The 24,828-nt window shown below is 37.7% G+C and overlaps 1 protein-coding gene across 1 annotated transcript in view; it reads left to right on the top strand.

The window, feature by feature from the left end:
- Window positions 1-8,408: 8,408 nt before the first annotated feature.
- Window positions 8,409-24,828, top strand: part of LOC129725502 (transcription factor SPT20 homolog) — an 87,869-nt gene continuing 71,449 nt past the window's right edge. The window contains exon 1 of the mRNA XM_055681439.1: window positions 8,409-8,758. Within this exon, the coding sequence (XP_055537414.1) occupies window positions 8,750-8,758 (9 nt within the window). The 5' untranslated portion in view covers window positions 8,409-8,749. The remainder of the gene's footprint in view (window positions 8,759-24,828) is intronic.

The following is a 24,828-nucleotide window of genomic DNA, read 5'->3' as shown; positions in this document are numbered from 1 at the left end:
AAGTGTTTATATTTAAGAAATCGATTTACATGAAAATTGTACGGAGTTTTTCCTTTTTTTAACATATATCTCTCGATAAACTTATTCAAATACACTTGTATTTTCTTAAAACAGTAATATTATCACCCTAATTCAAGTTAAAAAAAATCTATAACTCTTGGTGTTTGTTAAAAAGTTCGTATATTGAATGGGGTGTGTATTTTTTCGGTATAAATCAACAACATGCAATATAAACTGAAATTCGTCTTAATTATGTGTTAAAACACAGTTATAATTTCTCATTAATTTAACATTAGGTATTTAAACCAAAAATGGCCGACTTCCAGTCACCATTTTGAATTTTCAAAGGCCCAAGACTCGGTAACAGTTGATGCGTCACCTGAGAAAACGCTATTTCATGTTTGCTGCGGTGAAGCAAACATAAAATAGCGTTTTCACAGGGAACGCATTATCTGTTTTCGAGTCTTGTGCTTCTAAAAATTCGAAGTGGTGATTCGAAATTGGCTGTTTGTGGTTTCAATACCATAAGGACCATTCGCCATAAGGACCATTCGCTTTTGATCGCCTGATCATTTTTTGTTTAATTTCAAACGGGAGCCAATCCAACGTATTCTGGGCTTAAATACCACAAGCGATTCTTCATCTTTTCAGTTACAGCGCCTGAGACGACTATCAATTTCGGCATAAGCGAAAGAATCACGTAGAAAATTCATAACTTGGTTGATACATTAGACAGCACTCGTACATCCGAAAAACACCTGAATGTGAAGTTTGATTACCAACAGGGACATGCCTTGAATGCAATTTATGGTCAATGATCAGAACTTTTGGATCATTGAAGCTGTGAATGAGTTGTTTGGCTGTGAATGAGTTGATTTCATTTGATGCTCTTGTAAAACGGTTAAAGAAAAGTGTGTAAGGTCCGATACTTTTGCCATGTAATATATTTTGCATAAAAGTTCATAAAAATGAAGAGGACAAGTTATATTGGTTAGTTTTCGAAACTTTTCCGAAATATTTCAAACCACTAGCGTATTATGAACTTCTTAGGCGATATTTTTGCCGTAGCTTGAATCAATTTTAAGCGCGCCCAAGAACTTTGCACTTTCATCGAAACTCATGAGAATTGCTATTCGATCAACAGGAGATCTATCGACCGTATTTGATAAAATTCACCATCTTAGTGCATTCAGATCACTAGCGTTGAACTGTTTCATAGAATAATAATAATAATAATAATAATAATACTAAAAATAACATTAAATCTATACAAAAAGTTCTTAATAATTTTAATAATTTTTCTTCACCAATCCGATTGTGGCGGTTCACTTCACGCAGTTGCTGCAATAAAGTACGATTAAGGATATAATCACTGAATGGCAGTTTCAAAACCTCTAACGAATATGAGAGGTCATTCATTTATTACGTAACGTACTAAGAAGAAGGGGATAATCAACGAAGAGCTCCATTGCGCAAGGCCCCCATGCAAAATTGCGGTGTTTAGGGGTGCGAGGTGTTCAAAATTGCTATAATTTAGCGTTACGTAATACGTGCGTGTCCCTAATGATATGATTTTATAATTGAAGAGTATTTCGGCGCAAAATATACAACTATTTTGAGAAACTAAGACAAAAAACTTCAAAAAGAGATAAAAAACAACAGTTCTTATGAGTATCTATTTTATTTAATATAAAGGTTTTGTGGGTCCATTAAATGAACTCGGATTAACTTCAAATTTTCATGGCTTATTTTTGGAGTAAAAAGGAAACTTTTTCCGCCTGGCGCTCATCGAAATCGCATGATGTTACAAAAATGGCCACGCTATTGGACATGTGGTTCAAAAGTTATGAAAAGGATGTGTTCTGGGGACTATTTAATCTCACTTATGTTTCTCAGAGAGACTTGATCGATTATCATAAAACCAGTGTCATATGGAAGGTCTAGTTGCCCCATAAGACCCTATTGATTTTTTTTGCAATCGGACTTTTACTTTGCCTGTTATGTTTAAAAATGTGAAATCCTGCTATGAAAAGAAGCATATTCTGAAGACTACTTAAACTCACACGCTTTTCTCAAAGATAACTGAGCCGATTTCCATAAAATTAGTGTCAAACGAACGGTCTAGCTGCCTCATAACACCCTATTGAATTTTACTGTCATCGGACTCTAACTTCGTATGTAATGTATCAAAATGTGAAAATCACGAAACTTCATTATCTCAGAAACTACACAATTGATTTTAACAATACTGACATCAGATGAACGGTAGTTAAGGGTTAACTAATAAATTTTATAACGATTGAACACAAGGTTCAAAGGTTGTGAAAAGAAAGTCATATTTGAAAAAGAAACCAAAATCCTGCTATAAATAATCGAATCTAAAATGATATTTTATTTAGAGTGATAAATAAATAATCAGCAAATATTATCAATGTGTATTTTTTTCTGGAAATTGAAGTGTTTGTGTAAATCTATTTAAATAAATAATATGTTTGAATGAGAAAGGCTGAGTCTCACCGCTAGCTGGATTAATTTGGGTTTTTTGTTTATATCTTGTTTCGTCTTCTTTTTTTTCTGCATCTGCTTATTATTTGTTTCCGGGTTTCTTTTTGAAATATATGTCAATTTTGTTTATTTTTGTTTAGTTTTCGGAGTTTTTGTTCTGTTGTTCTCTCATATAGTATTCTGCAGTTTATCATTATCATGTATGTTTGTTACCTATCAGTTTTATGTTTTTTTGCTGTATATGTTTTCTACATTTTATTTTTTCGTTGTTTTAGTTTTTCCTGTTTTTTATTTGTTCTGAACTTCAGAAACAACGTTCAATTTTCTGGTTTTCCTGCTTTTCCAAATTTTTTTTATCTTGTTTTCGGTTTTGTTTATCAGATTCGGATATTTATTTCTGATGTGTTTTTTATTTAGTAATCATCACTTTCTTGTTTGTTTCTATGATTTAGGTATTATCTGTTTTCTCTGGTTATTTTTTACCCTTTTTTCATGTTTCTCAGTTTCCTGTTCTGTTTTCTCAAACTAACTTTCTAATTTTCTAATTCCGATGTTTTCTGCGTCTTTCATCGCTTCTTTTATATGCCTGCTCATCCTTTTTTTGTCTGCTCTTTGTTGTTTCTTTGTTTTTATTATCTCTCTTCTGTTTATTCCGCTATTCTTGACTTAGTTTATTCTGTATTTTGGTATGTATTCTTCATTTATTCACAATTGTTTCCTTTTTTCTGGTTATCTGCTTTTAGTTTATTAATTGTGCCTTTTTTAGTTGTTTCGTCTTCTCTCTTCAACGCATAACTTTTTTCGGGTTTTCTTGCTTTCAGTATTTTTGTTTTGTTTTTCTGTCTGTCCAATAGAACTAATTTTCTAATTTAAATTTTCTTTCGCTTCTTTTGAGGTTTTTCCTTATATTATTGTTTATCAGATATTTTTTCTACTTTTCTCTGATTATTCTCTCATTTATGTTGCTGTTGTCGACTTGGTTTAGTTTCATATTTATCTCCTCCTAAATCTATTCTTTCCTTAATGTCCTCTTCAGTTCTAGGTCTCAATTATGCCTTTTTGTGTTTTTTTGATTTCACTTTATTTTTTTTCGTTTCACCTGTTTTTCAGTTTCTCTTTTGGTTTTACATTTGTTTTTCTTTCATTTTTTGAATTCTTTCATCCTCTAAGCAGGCTTTGTTCTGCTCAACTTCATCATGAAAAGAAAACAGTTTTCTTCCCTCTTAACAACTGTGAGCTTACATTCAATGTGCATCACACCATCTGCTGTAGAGAGAGCGCAGAGTAATAGTTTCTCTGACGAAAAAACGCTGCTAATTTGACAGAGCAAACACCCAGTGAAACTCTTGTAAATTGCTCATCCGCGCACGCAAGAAAAGTGAAATAAATTGCTCGGCGATCAACTGAGTATTGCGTTACCATTCTCATCGCTCTGGGGTACGGCAAAAACAGTATAAAATCGAATTTTCTGCAGGATACGCACCCATGGTGAATTGTGAATCCTATAATATTGAATTCGAAAACGATTAGGATGTGGCTCCAATGTGAACCTAAATGTTTTGATGTTTGGCCAACTTCTCTTCTAGTAAAGGAGAAGCTAATGAAAACTACTCCCTCTTAAACTGAGAGAGCAAATAAATGTTTACCCCTAACATGCGATGATTAAGAGTGAAAAGGAACTCTGCGGCTGAAATACTCTACGCCTAAATGTGGATAATTACTCACTCTGTGTGAGAGAAAGTCTAGTTCTCTAAGGGGTTTGGCAGGTGGAGAAGGAAATTGAGCAAAAATCAAGAGAACGGAAGAAGCCTGCCTCTAACCTCTAACTTCTTCAACTTTTCACATTTGTTTTCAAATTTTTTCTGCTTTTTTCTGCTGTGAGTCTGTCTGATTTTTCCTGTTTATTTGTTCATATCGTCTCTCTTGCTTTTTGGCTATTGCTGACTCTATTGTAGTGATTATCGAGGCATAACTCTCCTCAATTCTACTACAATTCTACTACAAGATTCTCTCCCCCAATTTGTTCAATAGACTGAGGTCGTTGCAGGAAGCTTTTGTCGGAAAGTACCAGTGCGGTTTCCGGGAAGGGCAGGGCTGGATTTTGGTGCTGAGGGCCCTCTTTTCTTAAAACATTTAATGCCTTATTCAGACTACACCGGATATACACCTAATATCACCAGATGATATCGGATATCATTTCGAGCGTTCACACTACAGTGAGCTGATATGATTTGACATTTGCTTTGGTAATTGGAAAGAGAAGAAAACAAAAACAGGTCAAAGCTAAAACAAGATAACAAGAGCAATGGGATTAGGATAGAGATGTCAGCTAGTTGGCTCGCACCAACGCGCACTCTCATGTACAATTGTCAAAATGTGCGGGCTGAAAATAGCAAAAATATTTCTTTCCTTTTTTCTCGCATGCAACGAGAATTGCGCAATTTGTAGGGATGCGTCAAATGTCTGTCGGCCGTGTTGCCAACTGCTGGAAATGTGGTTATTATTGGTTTTCGAACATGATATCCGCGATAGCATGTAGCCGAGGTGATATCCGTTGACAGGTCGATTGTATGGGATATCAGGTAATATGGATGGTGATATGGCCTCGATAGCATGAATCGTCTGATTTCAGGTGATATGCGGTGTAGTGTGAACGGGGTATAAAGGTAACGTTTCGCTGGAAGGTGACGAGCAAAAAAAAGTTTTCACTCTGGCACCACATCTGCCCCAGGACTAGGGGATCCGGGGCATCTGAACCCTCACCCCCCTTAAATTCGGCCTGGGGAAAGATGACCAATGGTTCACTTTGCGTCAAATCTTTGACAAGTTTAAAAAAGTAAACTTGCAGACTCATTATCTGTTTATAGATTTCAAGGCGACATACGATTTAGTTAAGCGCAACGAATCATGGTAGATTATGCTGGAAATCGGTTTCCCAAAGGAACTGATTAGACTGATTGGTGCCACTCTTGACGGTTTTTCATCATGCGTCAGGATAGCGTGTTTTCGGATCCTTTCGTGACGTTATACGGTCTAAGGCAGGGGTACGGGCTTTCGAACCTGTTGTTCAACATTGCCTTGAAGGGTGCAGTAAGGAAAGCTAGCGTGCAATGAAGCGGTGCTATTATCTTAAAGTCTCATATGCTCCTTGGCTTTGCGGATGATATTGATATCGTTAGTATTAACCGCAGAGCAGTGGAAGAGTCATTGTGCCTTTCAAGAGGGATGCAGCGAAAATTGGATTTACCATTAACTCCACTAAAACAAAGTACATGCTGGCTGATAGATGGGGATAACGAACGAAGCCGCAAAGTAAAACGACGGATAGCAGCTGCGAACAGGACCTTTTACGGTTTACGTAGCAAGCTGTGACTCCGCAGCATGCATGTCCTCACGAAATTTGCGCTCTACAGGACGCTGATTCTCCCGGTGGTACTCTACGGCGGTGTTGGTCGATTAGGGAGGCCGACCGGCTTCACTTGGTGGAAAACTGAAGAATGGAGTGATGCGCAGGCTCATAAACCACGAGATGTACCAAGCATACCATATTCTTTCAGTTTTTCGTTGCTGTTTTTCTGTTTTCTAATTTTTCTTGGCTACAATTGTGTTCTCTGCAGTTCCTGTTATATTTCTATATTTTTCTGCCTTATTTGTGTCTATTACTGAGTTTCCTAGTTTGTTTTGGCGTATACTTTGTTTTTCGTTTTAGTTTTTTTTTGTGCTTTCCCTTCTGTTCTGTTCGACTTTTTTATTATATTGGTATTTTTAGTCTTATCTTCAGTTTAATCTTATTTTCAGTTTTTCTGATTCTGATTAAAAGATGCTGATTTATGTATTTTTTAATTTTTCTGATTTTTACAATTACTGGTTTTGTCATTTTGATATTTTAATTTCTTGGTTGTTTTTTTTTTGTTTATCCTACGGTCATTTCTTTTTATTTTAAATTTGTTAAGTTTTTTTTTGTATTTCTCTAGATATCACACCCATCAGTTTTTTTGCAATATTTTTCTCTTTTTTTAAAGTGTTTGTTGCTTTGTTTGCATGTTCGTTTCATTTTCAACGCTCTTTTTATTCGTTTTTTTTCGTTCCTTTTTATGCAACTCCTGTTTTCACTATTATACCTTATTTACCAAAAAGAAGATTTTGTGATTTGTTACTTGTTTTGTCGGTGTTCTCGTTTCATCATTTCAGTTATTGTGTAATTTTATTAATTTTATAATTTTTGGGTTCTATCGTTTTTTCGTTACTGTGAGGGTAGGGCCTGTCCACAAATTAAGCCATTTTCCGATGTCTTCTTATGAACAGAATCACTGATCTGCCAGCCCATGTGCCATGGGACGGAACGGAATATACTTTTTCAGTATGAGGCCGAGCATTGTCATGCAGTACAACCACTTTTTCGTGCCTCTGTTCGTATTGTGGACGCATTTCGCATAGTGCACGGGTTAATCGCATTAATTGAAGTCGACATCGTTCCCCCGTGAAGGTTTCGTTCGGTATCAACAGCTCATAATAAGCATAATCATCGCAGCATGTATATTCGGCTGAACCAACGACGTAGAAGCATAAACGGGCGGTTACCATGACTTTATTTTCCTTGGGTTGCTGCAATATATCCATATTTTATCAACCGTCACGATGCAATGAAGAATTCCACACGACGAAAAGCATATGGCGGTTTGTTTACTATATGTTTCAGCATGGTTTATCATGTTTCAGGTATATCAAACTGTTCATTTACTGAATTTTAGCATTCAGTATTTAGGATTTAGTATTCAGTATTTGTAGATAAAATATAGGTATATTTTTTGGATTTTGCAGAACAACTTTATGTTATACTAATCTCAAAGATTAGACTTCATATCATAGCTAGCCCTACATGACGAATAATGAGTGCTTGAAAGGAAAACATTTCATATTGAGAAAATATTCCCATGTTAATAAATTGCCGCTAACGAGAAAACGTGCGATCGTTACGCATTGAATCGGTACGGGATCAACAAACGTCTTACGGCGTCAATGTGTCGAGCTGTAAAACACATTCAATAGTTCCAGACTATGCTGCGGTTATTTATCTCTAATAAGATTTGTTCATTATGTTTCTTCACGCTTGGCATTCGCTTGACCTAACCTAACTGATTTTCTACTTCGGCGCTTCTGCAAATTGTTTTTCTTTTTCCGAACGATTTAATGAACCCCCGTTATAACAACTCTGTAGCCATTAGCAAAAACCCTCTAATTGATTCGTCTTGTCTCATCAGCTGCGCATGTTGAGGCTTAAAGGTAGCCTGCACAAAAGTTCGACACATATTCCTAAGATCAAACCGAAATCAAGTGCGCTGAACTTTACATCACACCTTCACAATGATGAGCGGTCATGCACAAGCCGACAGAGAATGAAAAAAAAAACGCCCATCATTGTGCTCTGCTACGAAATGTAAGCCACAAAAGGAAAACATCGCACAGCGGCAAACATAGAAAACCTTCCGCGAGAGAACCCAACAATGGTATGCAGATGATGATCTAGCCATTAAGGAGAGGCTTCGATCGGTGAAGCTTGAAGCTTGGATGCATCGCCGCAAGTCACTTGCGTCGATAGACCAGGCCTATGAAAAGACGCCATTTTTCTATGACCGAAAAATAACAAGCAAAATATTGGAACCACAGTGGGTTCGAAATGGAAATGGAGCCACAATAAAGTCACATACAACCCAGTGCAAAAGCATAGGCGCGTCTATGGCCTGCAATAGACCGACCCCAACGACGAGAGAAGACAACCCGTAACAAGTATAATAAACTCGGGGAGAAAATAAAAGAAGGAAAAAAACAAGCACAACACCGATGATGGGGCTTAGCCTAGTCGCGTCGCTGGCGGGATGCCGAAAATTTATCGAAACACACCATCCGACAAAGATCAGTCTGGTAATGACATCCGACGCGAGTAGACGCGACTTTCCGGGAGTTTCGATGGACTGCTGCTAGCAAACTGCAAACTTGTAGAACGAACGAATCGTTCCGTGTACCATTGTGTTGAAATTGTGTTTTCTGATCGTTGTTCGCCATAAGAAGCATAAAACTGTGAGGAAGAAGTGATTTGTGTGTAAAACTAAGAGGTGCCAAACAACAACAACAACAAGCGAATTCCGTTCGAAAGTGAAATTCATTGCTCGGTTGCACGGATTTTTGCCGCTCGAAGGGTTGATTGTTTTCGTGTGGAATTCTGTTCCAGCTGGAAGTGTGAGCCATGCAGTGGGTGAGTGTCAATTTTCCCCTTGTAATAAATTGTGGAGTGACTTGCGCACGCTAGTAACTGTAGGCGACGAACCCGAACGAACGTGGGGGAGAGCGTTTGGTAAAGTGCAACGAATTCGGTTTCAGATGTGTATAAACTTATACTTTGAGAAAGAAAAATGACTCAATTGAATAGATTTCAGTGGATTGCCACCATTCTAAACAAGTGACATTAAGGTTGTGCTCGCAATATTTCTGCAGCTGCGCTGTGCCGAAGTGAATTTTTTAAGGACACTGTTGCGGCGTGATGCATTTGTCAAGCTGCACAAATTAAAATAAATTAGAAAGAGTACAGCTTCCAACGGTTTGGATTCACATCGTGCTGGGTTGCTTATTTGGTTGAGTTGCAGTACGGGAAGATCATATTCCGAAAATGGATGACAGTTGTTACGTGTGCGCGCTTGTTACTAGCTTAAATAAGATGCCCCTACAGTGAGTGCCTAACGAGTGGAAGATGCGCTGGTCAGCGCTGAGCAGCAGATCGAAACGGTTCGATTAATCGCAAACGGTCGATGATGCGCACTGAAAAGTTTATTAAAATTCAATTTCGTTTGGTTGTGTCGTTGAAATGCCCAATGATCGCGCATGGCGTTTCAGTGCAATTGCTCGCAGCAATGCAAGACTAGACGTCTCCAATGGGATTCATTGATTAGATTTTATTAACAAGAACATGCAGAAATTTTAATTGAGCATAAATAAATGCCATCTGATTGTGAAAGTTTATGATTTTATAACTTTAATCATTATTGGAGTGATTCAACTTATCTTAAAACACCCACTGTATATATTTCAAAATATTTGAATCATTCCGTTATTATTCTCTGTTACTCCACAGAGAGTTTTTTCTATTATTTTTTATCTGCTTTCATTTATTTAATATCAAAAAGAATAACAACATTCGCTTTATATCGATTTTTTTTATTAAATATTATATATTTTCAATCGCCGCTCCTTGTTTTATCCGCATGATCCTTTTTACTTCGGTACAATATGCTCCCGAACTATTTAAAATGATTGAAATTATTTTAATTATTATTTAAATGAGTTTCCAACTATCGGCTTTTTCATTTTAATAATTTCAACTGTTAAGGTAATCCATTTTCCTGATGAGTCAAAATTGACTCATTTTTGAGTTACTTTTTACAAGCATGTGAGCATGAACAATAGACTTTAAATTATTTATTATTCGCTGCGCCGTTGATGAATGGTTTGATGAGGTAAATACACACAGATACACACACGCGCGCACATAGACATTTTTGGTTATTCACATGACAGCCTGTTCTAGTGTTCTCTGTGTTTATAGTTTCTTTTAATGAAGTGGAACGTTTTGGCTACCAAGTAACATCAACAATGAACAACATAAATACACTCTGACTTAACACAGCAAGCGCATTTGTTATAATAACATCGATTTTGTTGTTTTCCGGTTGGAGCGCAAACGAAAACAATCATCTATGGATTTTAACACGAACAACAGGGTGATTTTTCACCTGTCAAACTGTTTACAGTTCGTGAGGATCTTCTCGATTCAAAGTTGGTGTAAAAACAAACTACTATTTATGTTTCATGATTGGCAAATATCTGCATTTCAATAGATGTTTGTACACGCACTTAAAAAATGGCAAGAAAAGATGTTGATTTTCTACCGATTTTGTAAGCCTTGTTTACAGTTCAGACGGCAATTTCATGGTCATTACAGCAATACTAACAGCAAGACTAAAGCACAAATGGTAATATTAAACTATCCTGATTGAGATAACTATGGTAATTGTATACCATAAAGCTGTCACCAATAACAATTTGTTTCAATGGCCACTCTACCTTCGTTTTATGATTGCAAATTGTTACTCTTTTGCTTGCTGCCATTGTATTTTTACCCACAAACTTTTTTGAGGTTACAATTATGATGATAAAAACTATTAGTTTCGATTATTCTTAAAAAACTTATTATTCTCGGTAGCGGCACTGCCATTTTGGTTTTTGTGTATAAAACTACAACAATATTCATTAGATGAAGAAAAAAAAACAACAATATTCAAAGCACATTCGACCAAGGTAACTTATCACCGATATTTTCAACTCGTTCTATTATCATTGTACAATTCAGTACGTTACAAACGCTGCAATACGCTTTGAAACAGCCAGAACAGAGTTTATTCTTCCATTTTTGTTTACTAAATTTCAGTTAATGACGGAACAAAATTCATCAAGAACTATAGCAACAAAATGAGTTTGAATTTCAAGATGTTGTTACTCCCTGTGTGTCACTGCCCCCTCGTAAAAATAAATAACAATCATTTCAAATGTTATTCGATGAAAAAAAAACCTATTTCACTCTGTCAGGAACTGGAATTCAATAAAAAAAAACTAACAGGTTTGATGTTGCTTCTCAGACAATAATAACAGTTTTTAGTAACTGAAGTTTCTAATATTCCCTCGCAACATGCGATTCACCGGAATGATGCCAGCCTTCGACTAAGCTCTTCCGAACTGTTCAGTGTGAAACCAATGATCAGTAAACAAAGAGCTGTCAAACCGTGTTATGAGGTGATAGAATTTGTGTTCTATGATTGATATGATATGATTTTAATTACCACCAATCAAACCTATTGTCAATGCTCGTCCTTCATCCATTTTCCAAGGTTGTCCCCGTCACAGCGGATGTTAGTTCGCGTCACTCTGCACAGGCGCGTCTTCTAGACCCCCGAAGGCCCGTGCTGAAGTGTGGCAGCAGAGAAAATTAAAACACTTGAATTGCCTACAGTTTTCACGTGGGAACTGCTCTTCCACCCCGCTTGTGCTCCCAATTACATTATTGTTTACGCGTAAAGTTCATGAAAACTATGACACCCAGCAGCAGCGGCTCTTCAGGGTAGTATTATTGCACCAATCCGCTTACCTTCGTGATGATAGGGTGAGTTTGCGTAAGTGCTTAGCCATAACTTCGAGAGTCGAGCTGCGCCGAGCTGAGGCACCCCAACACCATTGAATCAGACCCTTTTTTTTACTAGCTAGTAGGAACACCGGCAAGTGGAGATTAGCAAGCAGCGATAAGTCCCTAAATGGCATTCAGGCGGCGACTTCATGATCATGGAGAGCCGCTTATGATTATTACTATCACATTTCAAATCTCACCTGAGACTGGACAGAGTATGACATTGCGGTGCGGCTTCGCGGTTACACGAACCGCAGCAGGGCTGGGGTCCATCTGCCCGTCAGAGTATATGGGTATGTCAACCGCGCACAACAGTAGGTGTAGCTATTCTCTAGAGATGCGAAAGTGTTACGACGACGACGACGTTGCCTCGGCACGAGAACAGGTATGCGCCAAAGGTTGCTTCACCGCATGGCGCATTCTGCATTTAATAAAGGCTCCGCGCTCGTTGTTGTTCCGTGACAACGGTGCCGACTCGACATTCACGATGCAACAGCTTTGTATTTTGTTTTCGTTTTTTTTTTCTTCCGCTGCTTGAGAGTGGAGTTTGTTGGTTCCTCATCTGGTGTACACTTCGTTGCTTATTTTTCCTCGAACTTTAACGAGATTTAAATTTGATACCATTAAGCTGGAGTGTAATAATTTTATAGTTTCCCCATTTCTCTGTTTTGGCAGTACATTTTGATGATGGTTGCAAGCTGCAAGACCACCAACCATCAACAATTCGCAAACAGGAACTGACAGACTGTTTTTGTGGAAGTGAATGTGTCATTAACGTTTGAAGATTTGTGTCTAACAGTGGCACTCGGTTGCGACCGTTCGAGAGGATAATTCAGCGATTTTTGCCGTCCAATTGGGGCCTTTTTTCGCACATAAAGTAAAACAATGACTTTCAATGGTAAATATTTGCCTTGAGCAGTGCGTTAAAGTACCAAATGTGGACAGCACTATCTGTAATTAGCTTATGGCTCTTAGCTGAATTGTTTTTGATGAGTTCTCTTGAAGTTATTCGCTCTGCTGTTCACCTTGGAATCTTTGAGTATAGTGTGAGTAGGAATATTATAATTTAAAACCAAGGGAAATTTTATTTACTCAGATATATGTTTTTCCGAAACAGGAACAATATTTGAAAAAGTCCTGTAGGGGAATCAACAGCTGATTTATATCTACAATATTGATAAAGAATTCTAATTTTTGCTGTCAGGCTGCTATAAAACTGAGAGCATTTTTTTATAGCAAGCGAACTTTCAGGTTTTTACAGTTACGTGGTCATAAACAATGGTTCGAAATGGTTTGAAAATGCGCTTTATTTCACATAGTTCAATGCAACAGGTATCATCACCTGTCGCACGAACCCTGTTGCCACTTGTTTGGTTCACATTCCATTTTCACTCGAAACTCTTCAGTTCAATAACAGTTCCACCCTTTTTCTTTAGTATATGCTTCACAGTTGACCAGTACTCTCCAATTAGCTTTACTTTTTGCCGGAATAATCTTGAAAACAACTGCAGCTTAATTTTCGCTGTACCACTGTTCGGTGGAATTTGAGTAGACGCAGCTTACACAAGTTTAAGTCCACTGTGACCTCATGCTGCTCGAGACAAAGCAGTAGCCGCTTTGGTGGGCATTTTTCCTGTTAAATTTACAACTGCAAATTTCTTGCCAGTCAAGGAACTTTTCTGGCAATTTCGACTTCTTCTTGACTTCAAATTCCTGGGTAGGAATGTTATACCTTGTTTAAAGAGACAACTAATTCCTTAACCAAGGTATAATACTCCTTCCCAGTAATGTGCAAACATATCATGCAAACAAATAGACTTATCTTAACAAGCAATACCTGTTGTTTATACAAACTAAGCTTGACTCAGTGAAACTTAAAAAGAAAAAAAAACTCGAGAAATCCTTAATGGCCACGTTTTATTTCGTGTTCAATAGAATCGTAATTCTAATCAGTTACTTGAGTTGATATAATTATTTAGAACAAGTGCTCTTTGAAATCACCAGACAAAAGGCTATAGAGCAAAATCATTTCAAATCGCCTGGAAATACGCGAAAATTTAATCGACCATTTTTTATTTGAATAAAACTTTGCACACGTATTTGGCTTAGCAAACTGAGCATTTTTCACAGGTGGAGAGATTGCTTACACCCATGAGTTACATTCTAAAAGGGCGTATGCCTTTTGGCATAGGTTTTATTCCAAGCATTGTAGCCCAGAAACCGTTGGTTGTATAGAAAAACTGTCTGAGAATGAGTTGTAGGGAAATAAAAATGCACCATAAAAAATATACACTGTACAAAAAAATCACAAGAAGGTTGTATGCAAAGCCACGACCGCAAGGTTGAAGTAGAATACTTTTACAAGAAAGATAACCCGGCTGCTTGCGTGTCAGTCACACACGCAACGATTTTAACCCGTATCTTATTGCGGTTTGTAACATCAAGCGATTTCGTTTGCTCGCTGTTGCTTGTTGCATCATGTTGCAACTTGGCAGCTGGGAAACGACGAAATTCTGTTTATACTGATTGATTGAATCGACTTCATATTAGCTCTGCATAGTCGAACTAACTGCTTTTGTGAATGCGTACTAACAGGGCAGTTAATTATTCAATGTCGGTTATGCTGATCGCGCCTTTGCGCTGCCCCTACAGTGGGGGGTTTACTAAATAAAGTGAAAATTAGACAACTACATTAGAATTTGATTGCATCCCGCACAGAATGTCTGCTTGTGTTGATGCCAGAAAATTATTAACCTTCAATAATTTTTTTATTTGCCTTGAAAAAAGCATTTTGCGGTTCAAAATCGGTTGCTAATTACAACTTTGAGCTGCCCTAACATTGGTGGAATTAAGATACACGGACAACATGCACTAGGGAAGCTATTTCACATTCAGTAAATTAGACGGGTGCGACAAATTTGAATTGCTAGGATGCAACACAGAATGCTTGCTTGCGTTGACAAAAATTATTAACTTTCAATGACTTGTTTATTTGCCTTAAAAAGGGCATTTTGATTTCCGAAATTGGATTTCCTGATGGCAATTTTCATGCTGCCCCAACACGGGGGGAATAATGGCTGTCTGGCGACACACGCTGAGAAAAACCGCGCTGCTTCTGAGACGTGGTGACCAACCACAGGGCTAGTGCTGCTGCAAAGGAAGGACGACTGCTGTTGTCGCTGTCTAGAACTATTATGAGCGGCTCCGGCTGAAACAGGCTCTTATATAGGCCAAATAGCATGTTTTCAATTGCAAGGTATATGATTCTGTCGACCGTGCTTGGGAAGCAAGCATATAACGACCAATCAGAGGTCGAATTTTTCGTTTTGACAAGGCTTGACTATTTTCAATAGTACAATAGTGTGAATAATAAAATTACAATTATCTTATTTTGGGAAGAATCTTAGAAGATTTTCCAATCTATTGCTGCAAGAACGAAGGAAATCCATCGAATACTAACCGATTTATTAGCATTTGAAATTGGACATATTTTTCACTTTTTTCGGTTTTAGATTTTCATTTCGCATCCCTATGTAGCCGAACTTCCTAAGAGAAGTATTCTACTTCAAAAATTTTTTTTGACCAAACAAAATTAAAAATAAACATTAAATTTCGATTTAAATAAAAGAGTTGAATTTTTTTTATTTTTTTTTAAAGAAACTTGACGTTAATACGCAACTTAAAAAAAAGTCCAGGATGGAGAAATGAAAAATAATGCTTTTATGGTAGATTAATTTTTTTATTAAAATTCTAATTCAAACATTTTTCAAAATATTTGTATTCTGATGATTTTAAAAGATGCAGAGAGTCATTTTGAATCAAAAAGCTCTCGGTAGTAAACATTCTAAAGGCATTGATTTTCGAGTTATCTCTAATTCAAGCTCGAAAAATTATAACTATTTAGAAAAATACACGTTTTTCTTAATTTGTCCATGGTTTTCCAGCAAAAACCATACGTTCATTGGAATGCTTGATCAAAAATATACAATTCATTCTTTGACAACAAAACGATTGGGCGAACGATACTCAAGAAAAGAGTTAAATGTTCAAAGTGATATAAATATATATAAGAATCAATTATTTATTTTCGAGTTTTATTTTCTTAGGAACATATTTTTTTATGACATAGATACTTTACAGAACTAGTTTCACCTTATATTTTATATACATCATAGGTAAATGATTCGTCATCTTTTGAAAACAGTTTCGTTTGTATCTTATTTTCTGAAATCGGAACAAAAGAGTAATACTTTTGTGTGGCAGCTATTATTATAGATTTTTTGAAAATATTGCTCCATCATACAATTGTTTTGCGCTTGTAATAAGATGTTCATGTTCTTCAGCTAAACTTGCATTTCCTGCCATTCGTTTTAATATGCCACCAATTGCATCGCATGGGCCTTTACCATGAGAAGTCACAAAAAATGCCACTCTGCATCGACGTTATATTTTATTGCAAAGTTTTTTCTTTTTTTATATTGTGAGACAGCTCCATCAGACATTAATATCGCTTTTTTCAACTCTATTGTTGTTTTCAAAAAACTCATCAATTTGGCAATGAACACCTGAACCGCAACAGTATCATGATGAAGTACTTCCGATATTATGATGAAGCTGATATTCATAAGTGTTCCAGATTCTGAATAGTAATTAACGAAAGGATGAATGGTGGCTTGACTATCATTCTAATAACTACACGAATCACAAATTGATAAAGACGTATTAAAATGAGCTTGACTGTTCAATATTTTTAATTTTACAATAACGTTTTCGTTTAATTTGCGTAAGCTTGATGAGCACCGATGATCAGGAAAGAGCTTACAGCATTTTGGCTTGGTGTATTCCATTTTCACTTTATTCATCTTCACAAAATGCAAACTGTTACTAACACATCTGGAGTAGTGCAATCGTATTTATATACGAAAACAGATATTATAGGTAACCCAGTAGTTATTGGTTGCGTACTTTCAAACAATTATTATTAGTAAACAAGTAGGTAGTGTTGCACGACAAACATATTTTGTTATAAAACATTCGGCAAGGGGGAACGTGTAGGTAGGCTAAGGTTTAGCGCTTGAGTTATTTAACCAATCGTTTTGTTGTCAAAGAATGAATTGTATATTTTTGATCAAGCATTCCAATGAACGTATGGTTTTTGCTGGAGAACCATGAACAAATTAAGAAAAACGTGTATTTTCCGAAATAATTATAATTTATTGAGCTTGAATTTAAAATAACTCGAAAACCGATGCCTTTAGAATGTTTACTACCAAGAGTTTTTTGATTCAAAATGACTTTTTTCTTCTTTTAATATCATCAGAATACAAATATTTTGAAAAATGTTTAAAATAGAATTTTTATAAAAAAATTAATCTATCATAAAAAAAAATATTTTTCATTTCTCCATCCTGGACTTTTTTTAAAGTTATGTATTAACGTCAAGTTTCTTAAAAAAAAAAAAAAATTCAACTCTTTTTTCTTAAATTGAAATTTAATGTTTATTTTTAATTTTGTTTGGTCAAAACAAAATTTTTTTGTACACTGTATATTTTTTTTATGGTGCATTTTTAATTCCCTACAACTCATTCTCAGACAATTTTTCTATACAACCAACGGTTTCTGGGCTACAATGCTTCGAGTAAAACCTATGCCAAAAGGCATACGCCCTTTTAGAATGTAACTCATGGGTGTAAAAAATCTCTCCATCTGTGAAAAATGCTCAGTTTGCTAAGCCAAATACGTGTGCAAAGTTTCATTCAAATCAAAAATGGTCGATATTCGACCATAGGTCATTTCGCGCGATCTTGCTCTATAGAATTTAGAACTTTGCAAAGTTTGTAGGTCTCTTATCTTGTTAAGAGTTCGAATGATGAGTTGGTTTACTATTTGGATATGTAAAAATTCTTAATAAACCCTTGCTGTATTTCCTGAGGATGTCACTGATGTGTGACGAAACGTCGGACAGTAAAAAAAAGGTTGTTCCACTTTTTGAGACTGCTCAGCCGAAAATACACCCAACGTACAAGTGCTTTAATATTTGTTGTGTTCCAAACTATGGGAAACAGGTAAAATAAGGGAAAAAAGTTCCTTAGTTTATTTATTTTCTCTGCCTTCCTATTTTAACCATGGTATTGCTATATTTACCTATCAGTGCTCACTTTTACTTATTTTTATGATGACCTTCCCCAAAAGCGTTGTTTTGGCCTGGTTCTCTGTAGTCGCCCCTCACACCCGCTGCTCAAGCATCCTCATCGAAGGCACACATCCAACGCGAGTTGAATCTGCTTCGAAGTGTATCCGGGTCTCTGCAAAATATAATCTTGCCGGTTGCTCATCCGCCATACGTGGCCAGCCCATTGCAACCTATCGTGTTCCATCAGCTTGACAATATCAGCGTGTTTGTATATTTTATGTGATTCTTGTGCCTGCACCATAACCCATTTTCCAGTGTATTATCGAGTATTAATAGCAACAAGACGTTTACGATTTATGTTCCTTGAGTGCCATCGGGAGGATCAGCATCATGTAGAGCGCAAATTTCGTTCGGATCTGTAGGCTGCGAAACCTAATCTGGCTATGCAATTCCTAATAAGCTCTATTGGCTGCCGCAATCTATCTTTTCTTTCCGCGGTTCTTCTCATTATCTGTCGTTACACTTGGCAGGAATTGGCACGGCCCGGTTCCTGATTCCGTCAATCGCTCTATAGAAGCTCCTCGTGTCGTGCCTGGTGAAGCAAAATTCAGACGTATCTTGTTCGCCGATCTCAATTTAAATATGTTGGACAACCGGGTGCGAATTTTGCCTGCTACAAACTACAACGTATGTGGCGGATCAACCACCAACACGCTAGTGGTAGCAAACTACTAGTCGCCAGGTGGTTAGTTATGAGGTATAAGGGTAAAAAGGGTGCATGAACCACGAAACGCCACTGCCCGACGTACTACTTAACCGTCGTTCCGAGAATAAAAGGGCTGAAGACTGGAGAGGGTTTATTTTTATTTTATAACTCATCCCTTATGTTGCCGGTTTTATCCTTTGTCTGCGCTTCAGAACTGTCCAGAAATGCTGGATTGGACGCAGCTGGGGGACGTTGGGTACCACACCGATATTCAGCCTGAATAGACTAGAACACCGCGTTTTTGCCCTTGTGTTATTTTTTGATAAATGACGCAATTTCCGGCAGGAACTTCATACTATTAATTTCGTTGTTGAAGGCCAGTCCGGAGCGAAAGAAGAGCGAATTTGACATCCTCTTCTCGCTAGTTGTTAGTCACAGCAGCACCTTCTTGGGGTGTACAATGAAATGGAGGTAAATATGAAGTGCCCTGCTAGTCGTTGCCATCCAGGTAGGTCTTTTTTCCTCTGTGTGGACTCATCACTGCGACCAGAGACATTTGATCTAACGTTTGCGGTAAACAATGGACTTTTTTCAAATGGTGATGAAATAAAACTTGACAGATAATTGAGCTGGATAAATTTCCCATTAATGGTAATTATATTATCTTATTTGCAAAAAAATTCTACGCCCTTGCGAGCGGCCTTCTGGCAGTTAACCGAAACATTCGCCATGGCGGATGAAAACATGTGTGTAGGCATGTTTTTAGGCTCTTTCTTCGTTTTTTTTATTAATTCCTCCTCCATTTTCGCGACAAAATCGTTGGAATAGATCTTGCGCTTCAAGTTTGCCCAGAAATTCTCGATGGGACGCAGCTGGGGGACGTTGGACGGATTCGCCGATTTCGGTATCACATCGATATTCAGCCGCTCCATCTCCTCCAACGATTGCTTCGAGTAGTGGGCCGACGCCAAATCTGGCCAGAACACCGTGTCTTCGCCCTTATGGTGTTTCTTGATGAACGACGCAACTTCTGGCAGGCACTTCGTGCTATAAATTTCCATGTTCACGGCCAGCCCGGAGGGAAAGAAGAGCGGCTTTGACATCTCCTTCTCGCTGATTGTCAGCCGGAGCAGCACCTTCTTGGGGATTTTGGTGTGTGAAATGAATTTCACCTCGGAGCTCATTTCTTTCGTGGGAGAAGTGAAATACGAAGTACACTGCCAGTCGTTGCCATCCAGGGTGAGATAGGTCTCGTCGTCCATCACCACTGCCACGTCGTGAACGCAGGGAAAATCGACTTGACCATCTTATTCAACCGCTGTCGCTGCGTCATTACCTGCAGCTCCGAGACCAGTGGACGGGACTGCCGTTCCCTGACATGTATGTCCATGTTCTCCAGATACTTTTTCACCTCCCGGCCAAGTGCACGCAGCGATTTAGCCACTTTTCCCTCGGTCTTCTTCTTCAGCATCCTTTGAAGTTTCGATGCTCTGATCGTTGTCCAATAGTGTCAAGATGTTGTAGATGCCAGAACGGGCATACCCGGCGTCCACAAAGTGCCGCACGATGTCCGTTGTTGACGCGGCGGGGTACCGTTCTTTGAACGCGCACACTTCTGAATGGAGTAGCTTAACTTTTTTCGCCATCACAATAAGAGTTTGACTGATAGAGTTGTCAATTTTTTTTTGCTAACTCATGGGTTACTATGATTGATTATGCATGAGTAGCTTCGTCAGTGCGATTAAAGGTAAACCCATGAAAAATCGGCAATTTTTGTCCATTTTTTTACCGCAAACGTTATTATGATATTGCCCGGGTGTTTTCTGTACTCTGTACTTTATATTGTTGGCAGTATCACTATTGAAGTTACTGATACGCTTTTGGCAAGAGGAAGGGGTCTTATCAAAACCTCGTTCCTCTTACCAATACCGCGTCACAATCACAATTCCCTGAAGAGGCACTCAATGCTTCACCTCTGGGCAGTTTTATTATAAGAAGGACTTATATTTAGTCTAGAGAAAGGAGTCATACCGAAACCTTGTTTCTTCAGTCAAGACCGCGCCATAATTACAATTCCCTAAAGAGAACCATTATAACGTTACTCAGAACAGTTTATTATAAAAGGGACTTTTTTGTTAGGATGAAAGTCAGCAGGGGGGTACTATAGAATTTAGCTTGAAGGAAGGGTATGTAGTGGAGAGCCTGAGAATAAACCCATGTTAAAGTCCTTTGAAAACCAAATGGTCTGATTCTACTAAGATTTGAACCCACGATTACTCGTTTATCAAAGCGGACTCTGTAACCTTGCGGCTACGAAGCTCCCCATAGTCGATTTCGAAGTTGTCCAATAGGTGCGTAGAAATTTAGCTAAAATAAAAGTACAGCTGAATCAATGCTATATTTAATGTTTTGATGGTTTACGGATCCTGAAAGTTGTAACAAAAGCGCTTTATAAATCCTAGCATTTTATTAAATTTGTGGATTATTGTGTTGCAATGGTCAATGAAGGTTAGTTTGGAGTCTAAGACAACTCCTAAGTCCCTAACTCTTTCACAATTTGCTACAGTTTTGTTTCCTAATGATATTGTAATGTATGGTGTTGTTTTTTTTCGACAGAATGATATGTGGTTGTATTTTTTACATTTAACTCTAGTAAGCTTTTTTTACAGCATGCGTAGAATATGTATATTTCATCTGGAATGTCTTCTTCATTTCTTATTTCCAAAGAGTGCTTCATATCGTCGGCATAAATTAATACTTTTAGTTTTTTGAGAATAAAGGAAATGCCGTTAACGTACAAGATGAAAAGAAGAGGAGAGCCTTGGGGGACACCAGAAGTGACTAGAATCGGATTTGAGTTTTGTCCGTTAAATTTAACTTTTTGTTGGCGATTGGTTAAATATGATTCGAGCTACTTCAGGAGTTCTGGCTCAAGTCCGATTTGTTGCAATTTGAAAAGTAGCATTGGTATGTCTATGCGATAAAATGCCTTACTGAAATCTGTGTAAAGGGCTTCTGCATGGTTTCCATTATCCATTGCAGCCAATGAATAATTTATAAATTCAAGTAAATTGGTCGATGTTGAACGGCCCTTGAAGAAGCCGTGTTGCTTCTCAGTTATTCGGTTTTTAAATTGGGGATATAGTTTTTCGTTTACAATTGCTTCGAATAGTTTTGGAATGCAAGAGATAAGAGACCGAACGATGTCCGTTTTCTGGCTGACTGATAGAGCTATCTTTGTTCTTCTGATGACTTTGGGTTACTATAATGCTGCATGAGTAATTTCGTCAGTGCGTGTGAAAGTAAACCTATGAAAAATCATCAATTTTCATCCATTTTTTGCGAACGCAAAATGCAAACCCTAAAGAATAAAAGCAAAAGTTTAATTGTTTACTGTAGGTCTTATTGTTAAAAAGACAACTTATTTGGAGCAAAAAGCATATAGAAATTTGATTACCATGAATTTCATAACACAAAATTGGTCAACTCAATGAAAAGAATTGGAAAAACGACTTAAAATTACATACCCCTTTTAAAATTGTGTACATTTTTGAGCCATTATTTTTTGATTCCCTGAATAGTGTGAATCATTTCCTTCCCCCTGTTGAATGTATAACGGATGCCACTTTACTGCATCACCTAGAACCGAAAGAAAATTGTCCGAACTACTGCGAAGTAAGATATGCGATGCGCCAATTGGGTTGTTTGACTATTCACGGATTTCGGATGTTTATATATCAGATAAAAGAGTGTAATTTTCTGAGCAAAACGTGATTTTTTGAAATTTGATGTCATTGTTCTTCGATTTTTAAATGAAGAACGAAATCGCTCCAAAATCGCTACAATTACAGTGGGCGAACTGTCATTGTAGCGATTTCAAGCAGATATCGAGCAGTTTTAATTTGTGATTTAAAACTAAAAGACAGCGATAAAAAATTTTTAAAAATCACGTTTTGATTAGAAAATGTAGCTCTTTCAAATGATATAAAAACTGATATAGCTAAACAACCCATTTAAGAAATGGAAGGTTCCAGACCAGCACCTTCTGTTGATTCATCATTTCATTATCTCGTCGGAGTGGTATCATTGATGAAATTTTTGCAGACCAAGAACTTGACGTCTATCAAACTGCTGACCTGATCCAAGGCGCCAGTAATAGAAGATTTGAAAGAATCTTATTGGACTCTTTCAATGGTTACAGTTGATCAAGACGGTAAGGAATGTCAAGTTCGAAAGAAGCAACAACTCAAACAAACTCTCCAGGTTGAGCTCAAAAACGCCATCAGGGTTAAATACCCAGCACGCAGTAACATCCCAATATATCCAGTGAAAATCTTCATAATGAAGTAATGCTTTACGAACTAACAGGTTAAATGAGTAACAATCTTCAATATTTGTTACATAGCCAAATGTCTATAAAAGTTTATAAGAGTTTTCTCAGACTTCGCTGCCTCCTGCTTTAAGAAACGCTTGTCTCTAGCTGAAGAGAGTCTAAACAATCTTACGTTCTTAGAGTCGTATTTCAACTGTTCTGCACAATGTCATAGGGGTGTTCGACTAATCTTTCATCTGAGTTTTAGATAGGTCTGGTACATATGAATCATGTTTGTGAGTAAATGATAAGAGAGATTAGATTGATTAAATCTGATAGAGGTACTGTGTCGCTCTGAAAATTCATATTCACCGAGCAAAAAAGGCAGCTATTGGCTTCTGGTATATTTATCACAACTAACGTACAATTTCAGGAGCAGAATAAACAGACCCGACACAATCCGAAAATTCTAATGTTTTCACTGAAAAATTACCATCCCGTGAAGACAACTCCATATATTTATTTGAAAATTACGTGGCAGCTCGCCCTATCCCAACCGATTATTACACGATGCTGATTGCGATGCTTAACCCATCCGTGGTAGGTAAAGTTGTAATCACTTTCGATTGCTATTTTGTACCTATATTATAGTTATAACATAGCATCATCGCTTACCAAAGTGCATTTAGCGCTGCAACAACCATCCGACCAAGCCGACGGTCTTCCCCAGCGATGCGCTAGAGCGCACGTTGCTAGTCTCGTACAGTGTATCGGGATAATAATTGGACATTGTTTGGGTGTCATCACTGCATAACCTATATGCGGTCGCCACAAGCAGAGGAGCCGACGACAGCAACAACAGCAGCATAGAAATTAAGACGAGGTGCATTATTCATTTAGCACCGCTGAATCGGACCTACATACCTGCACCAAGGTACAAACGTCTACCGCCTGCCAGGTCCCATCTTCAGCTCATCGATGCAATTTAGCTGGCTCTGGCTGTTGCTTTTCTTCAAGCTCGGAAGGTTTGGCACTGGTCGATGTGATGCGCGCTATTGGGACCTGTTTGATCACGGCAACTGTTGCAGTCCCCCCTCGGCTACAACTGAGTGAATCTAGACTGCTGCTGCTGCTGCCGCAGCTTCCATAAGGCGGTTGCAAAATCGTTTTAAAAGCGAAAACTGCAATGCCATCAACGAGCCGGACGATTGCATCGCGACCGGCACAAAAATTCACTTCGAGATTCGTGGAAAGCTCAAGAGTTGAAAGAAAGTTGATTACGTAAGTTCTCAGTAGGTGTAGGTATGTACATTTGTCCGGCGGGGGGTTGTGTGGCGATAGGTTTGTCTTGTACTAGAGGTTCGATGATCAGCTGGGAAGGATGCGCTTCTGGTTTGTTATCACCGTCACCACCTACAGGCGTAATGGATAAACTGTGTTCAACAAGAAACGCTAAAACTTGTTCACCTTCACTCGACAATTTTGCTAAACTGGTAGAGATAGAAGCTGCAACAGTTCCGTGATTCATGTTTCTACTCTGCCATACCCTTCCGCAAATAATGAAGGAATATGAAATCAACTACAAATTGAACCTTCGAAATGAGCCACCAACTATTTTTGTGTAACGCTGCGTTACTGTTTTGCTGCTACTGTCAAGCAAGTAGAACTAGACTTCAATGGTTGCAAAACCGAGAATTAACATAGTTCAGTCATTGAAATTTTGATCGGAATTTCTTCTGACAAAAGCTTTTTCAGTTTTAATAACTTTTATCAGCGTTCCGTCTGATCTGCAGTCGTTTTAAGCTATCAGTACTGCGACACTGTCAGTAAGTAATAGCATGAGGTCTATAAATTTTGGCGGTCGAATAATTGAAAACTAAAAAGTTTAGAGTTCTTTACGAGCGAAAGTGCACTTCAACCGAGTAGGTAACCGCTTTTAAGAT

This window comes from Wyeomyia smithii, chromosome 1 (assembly GCF_029784165.1).
Source record: "Wyeomyia smithii strain HCP4-BCI-WySm-NY-G18 chromosome 1, ASM2978416v1, whole genome shotgun sequence".
NCBI classification, from domain to species: domain Eukaryota; kingdom Metazoa; phylum Arthropoda; class Insecta; order Diptera; family Culicidae; genus Wyeomyia; species Wyeomyia smithii.
The sequence above is the reverse complement of the archived record's forward strand: the minus strand, read 5'-3'. Positions and strand labels throughout refer to the sequence as shown.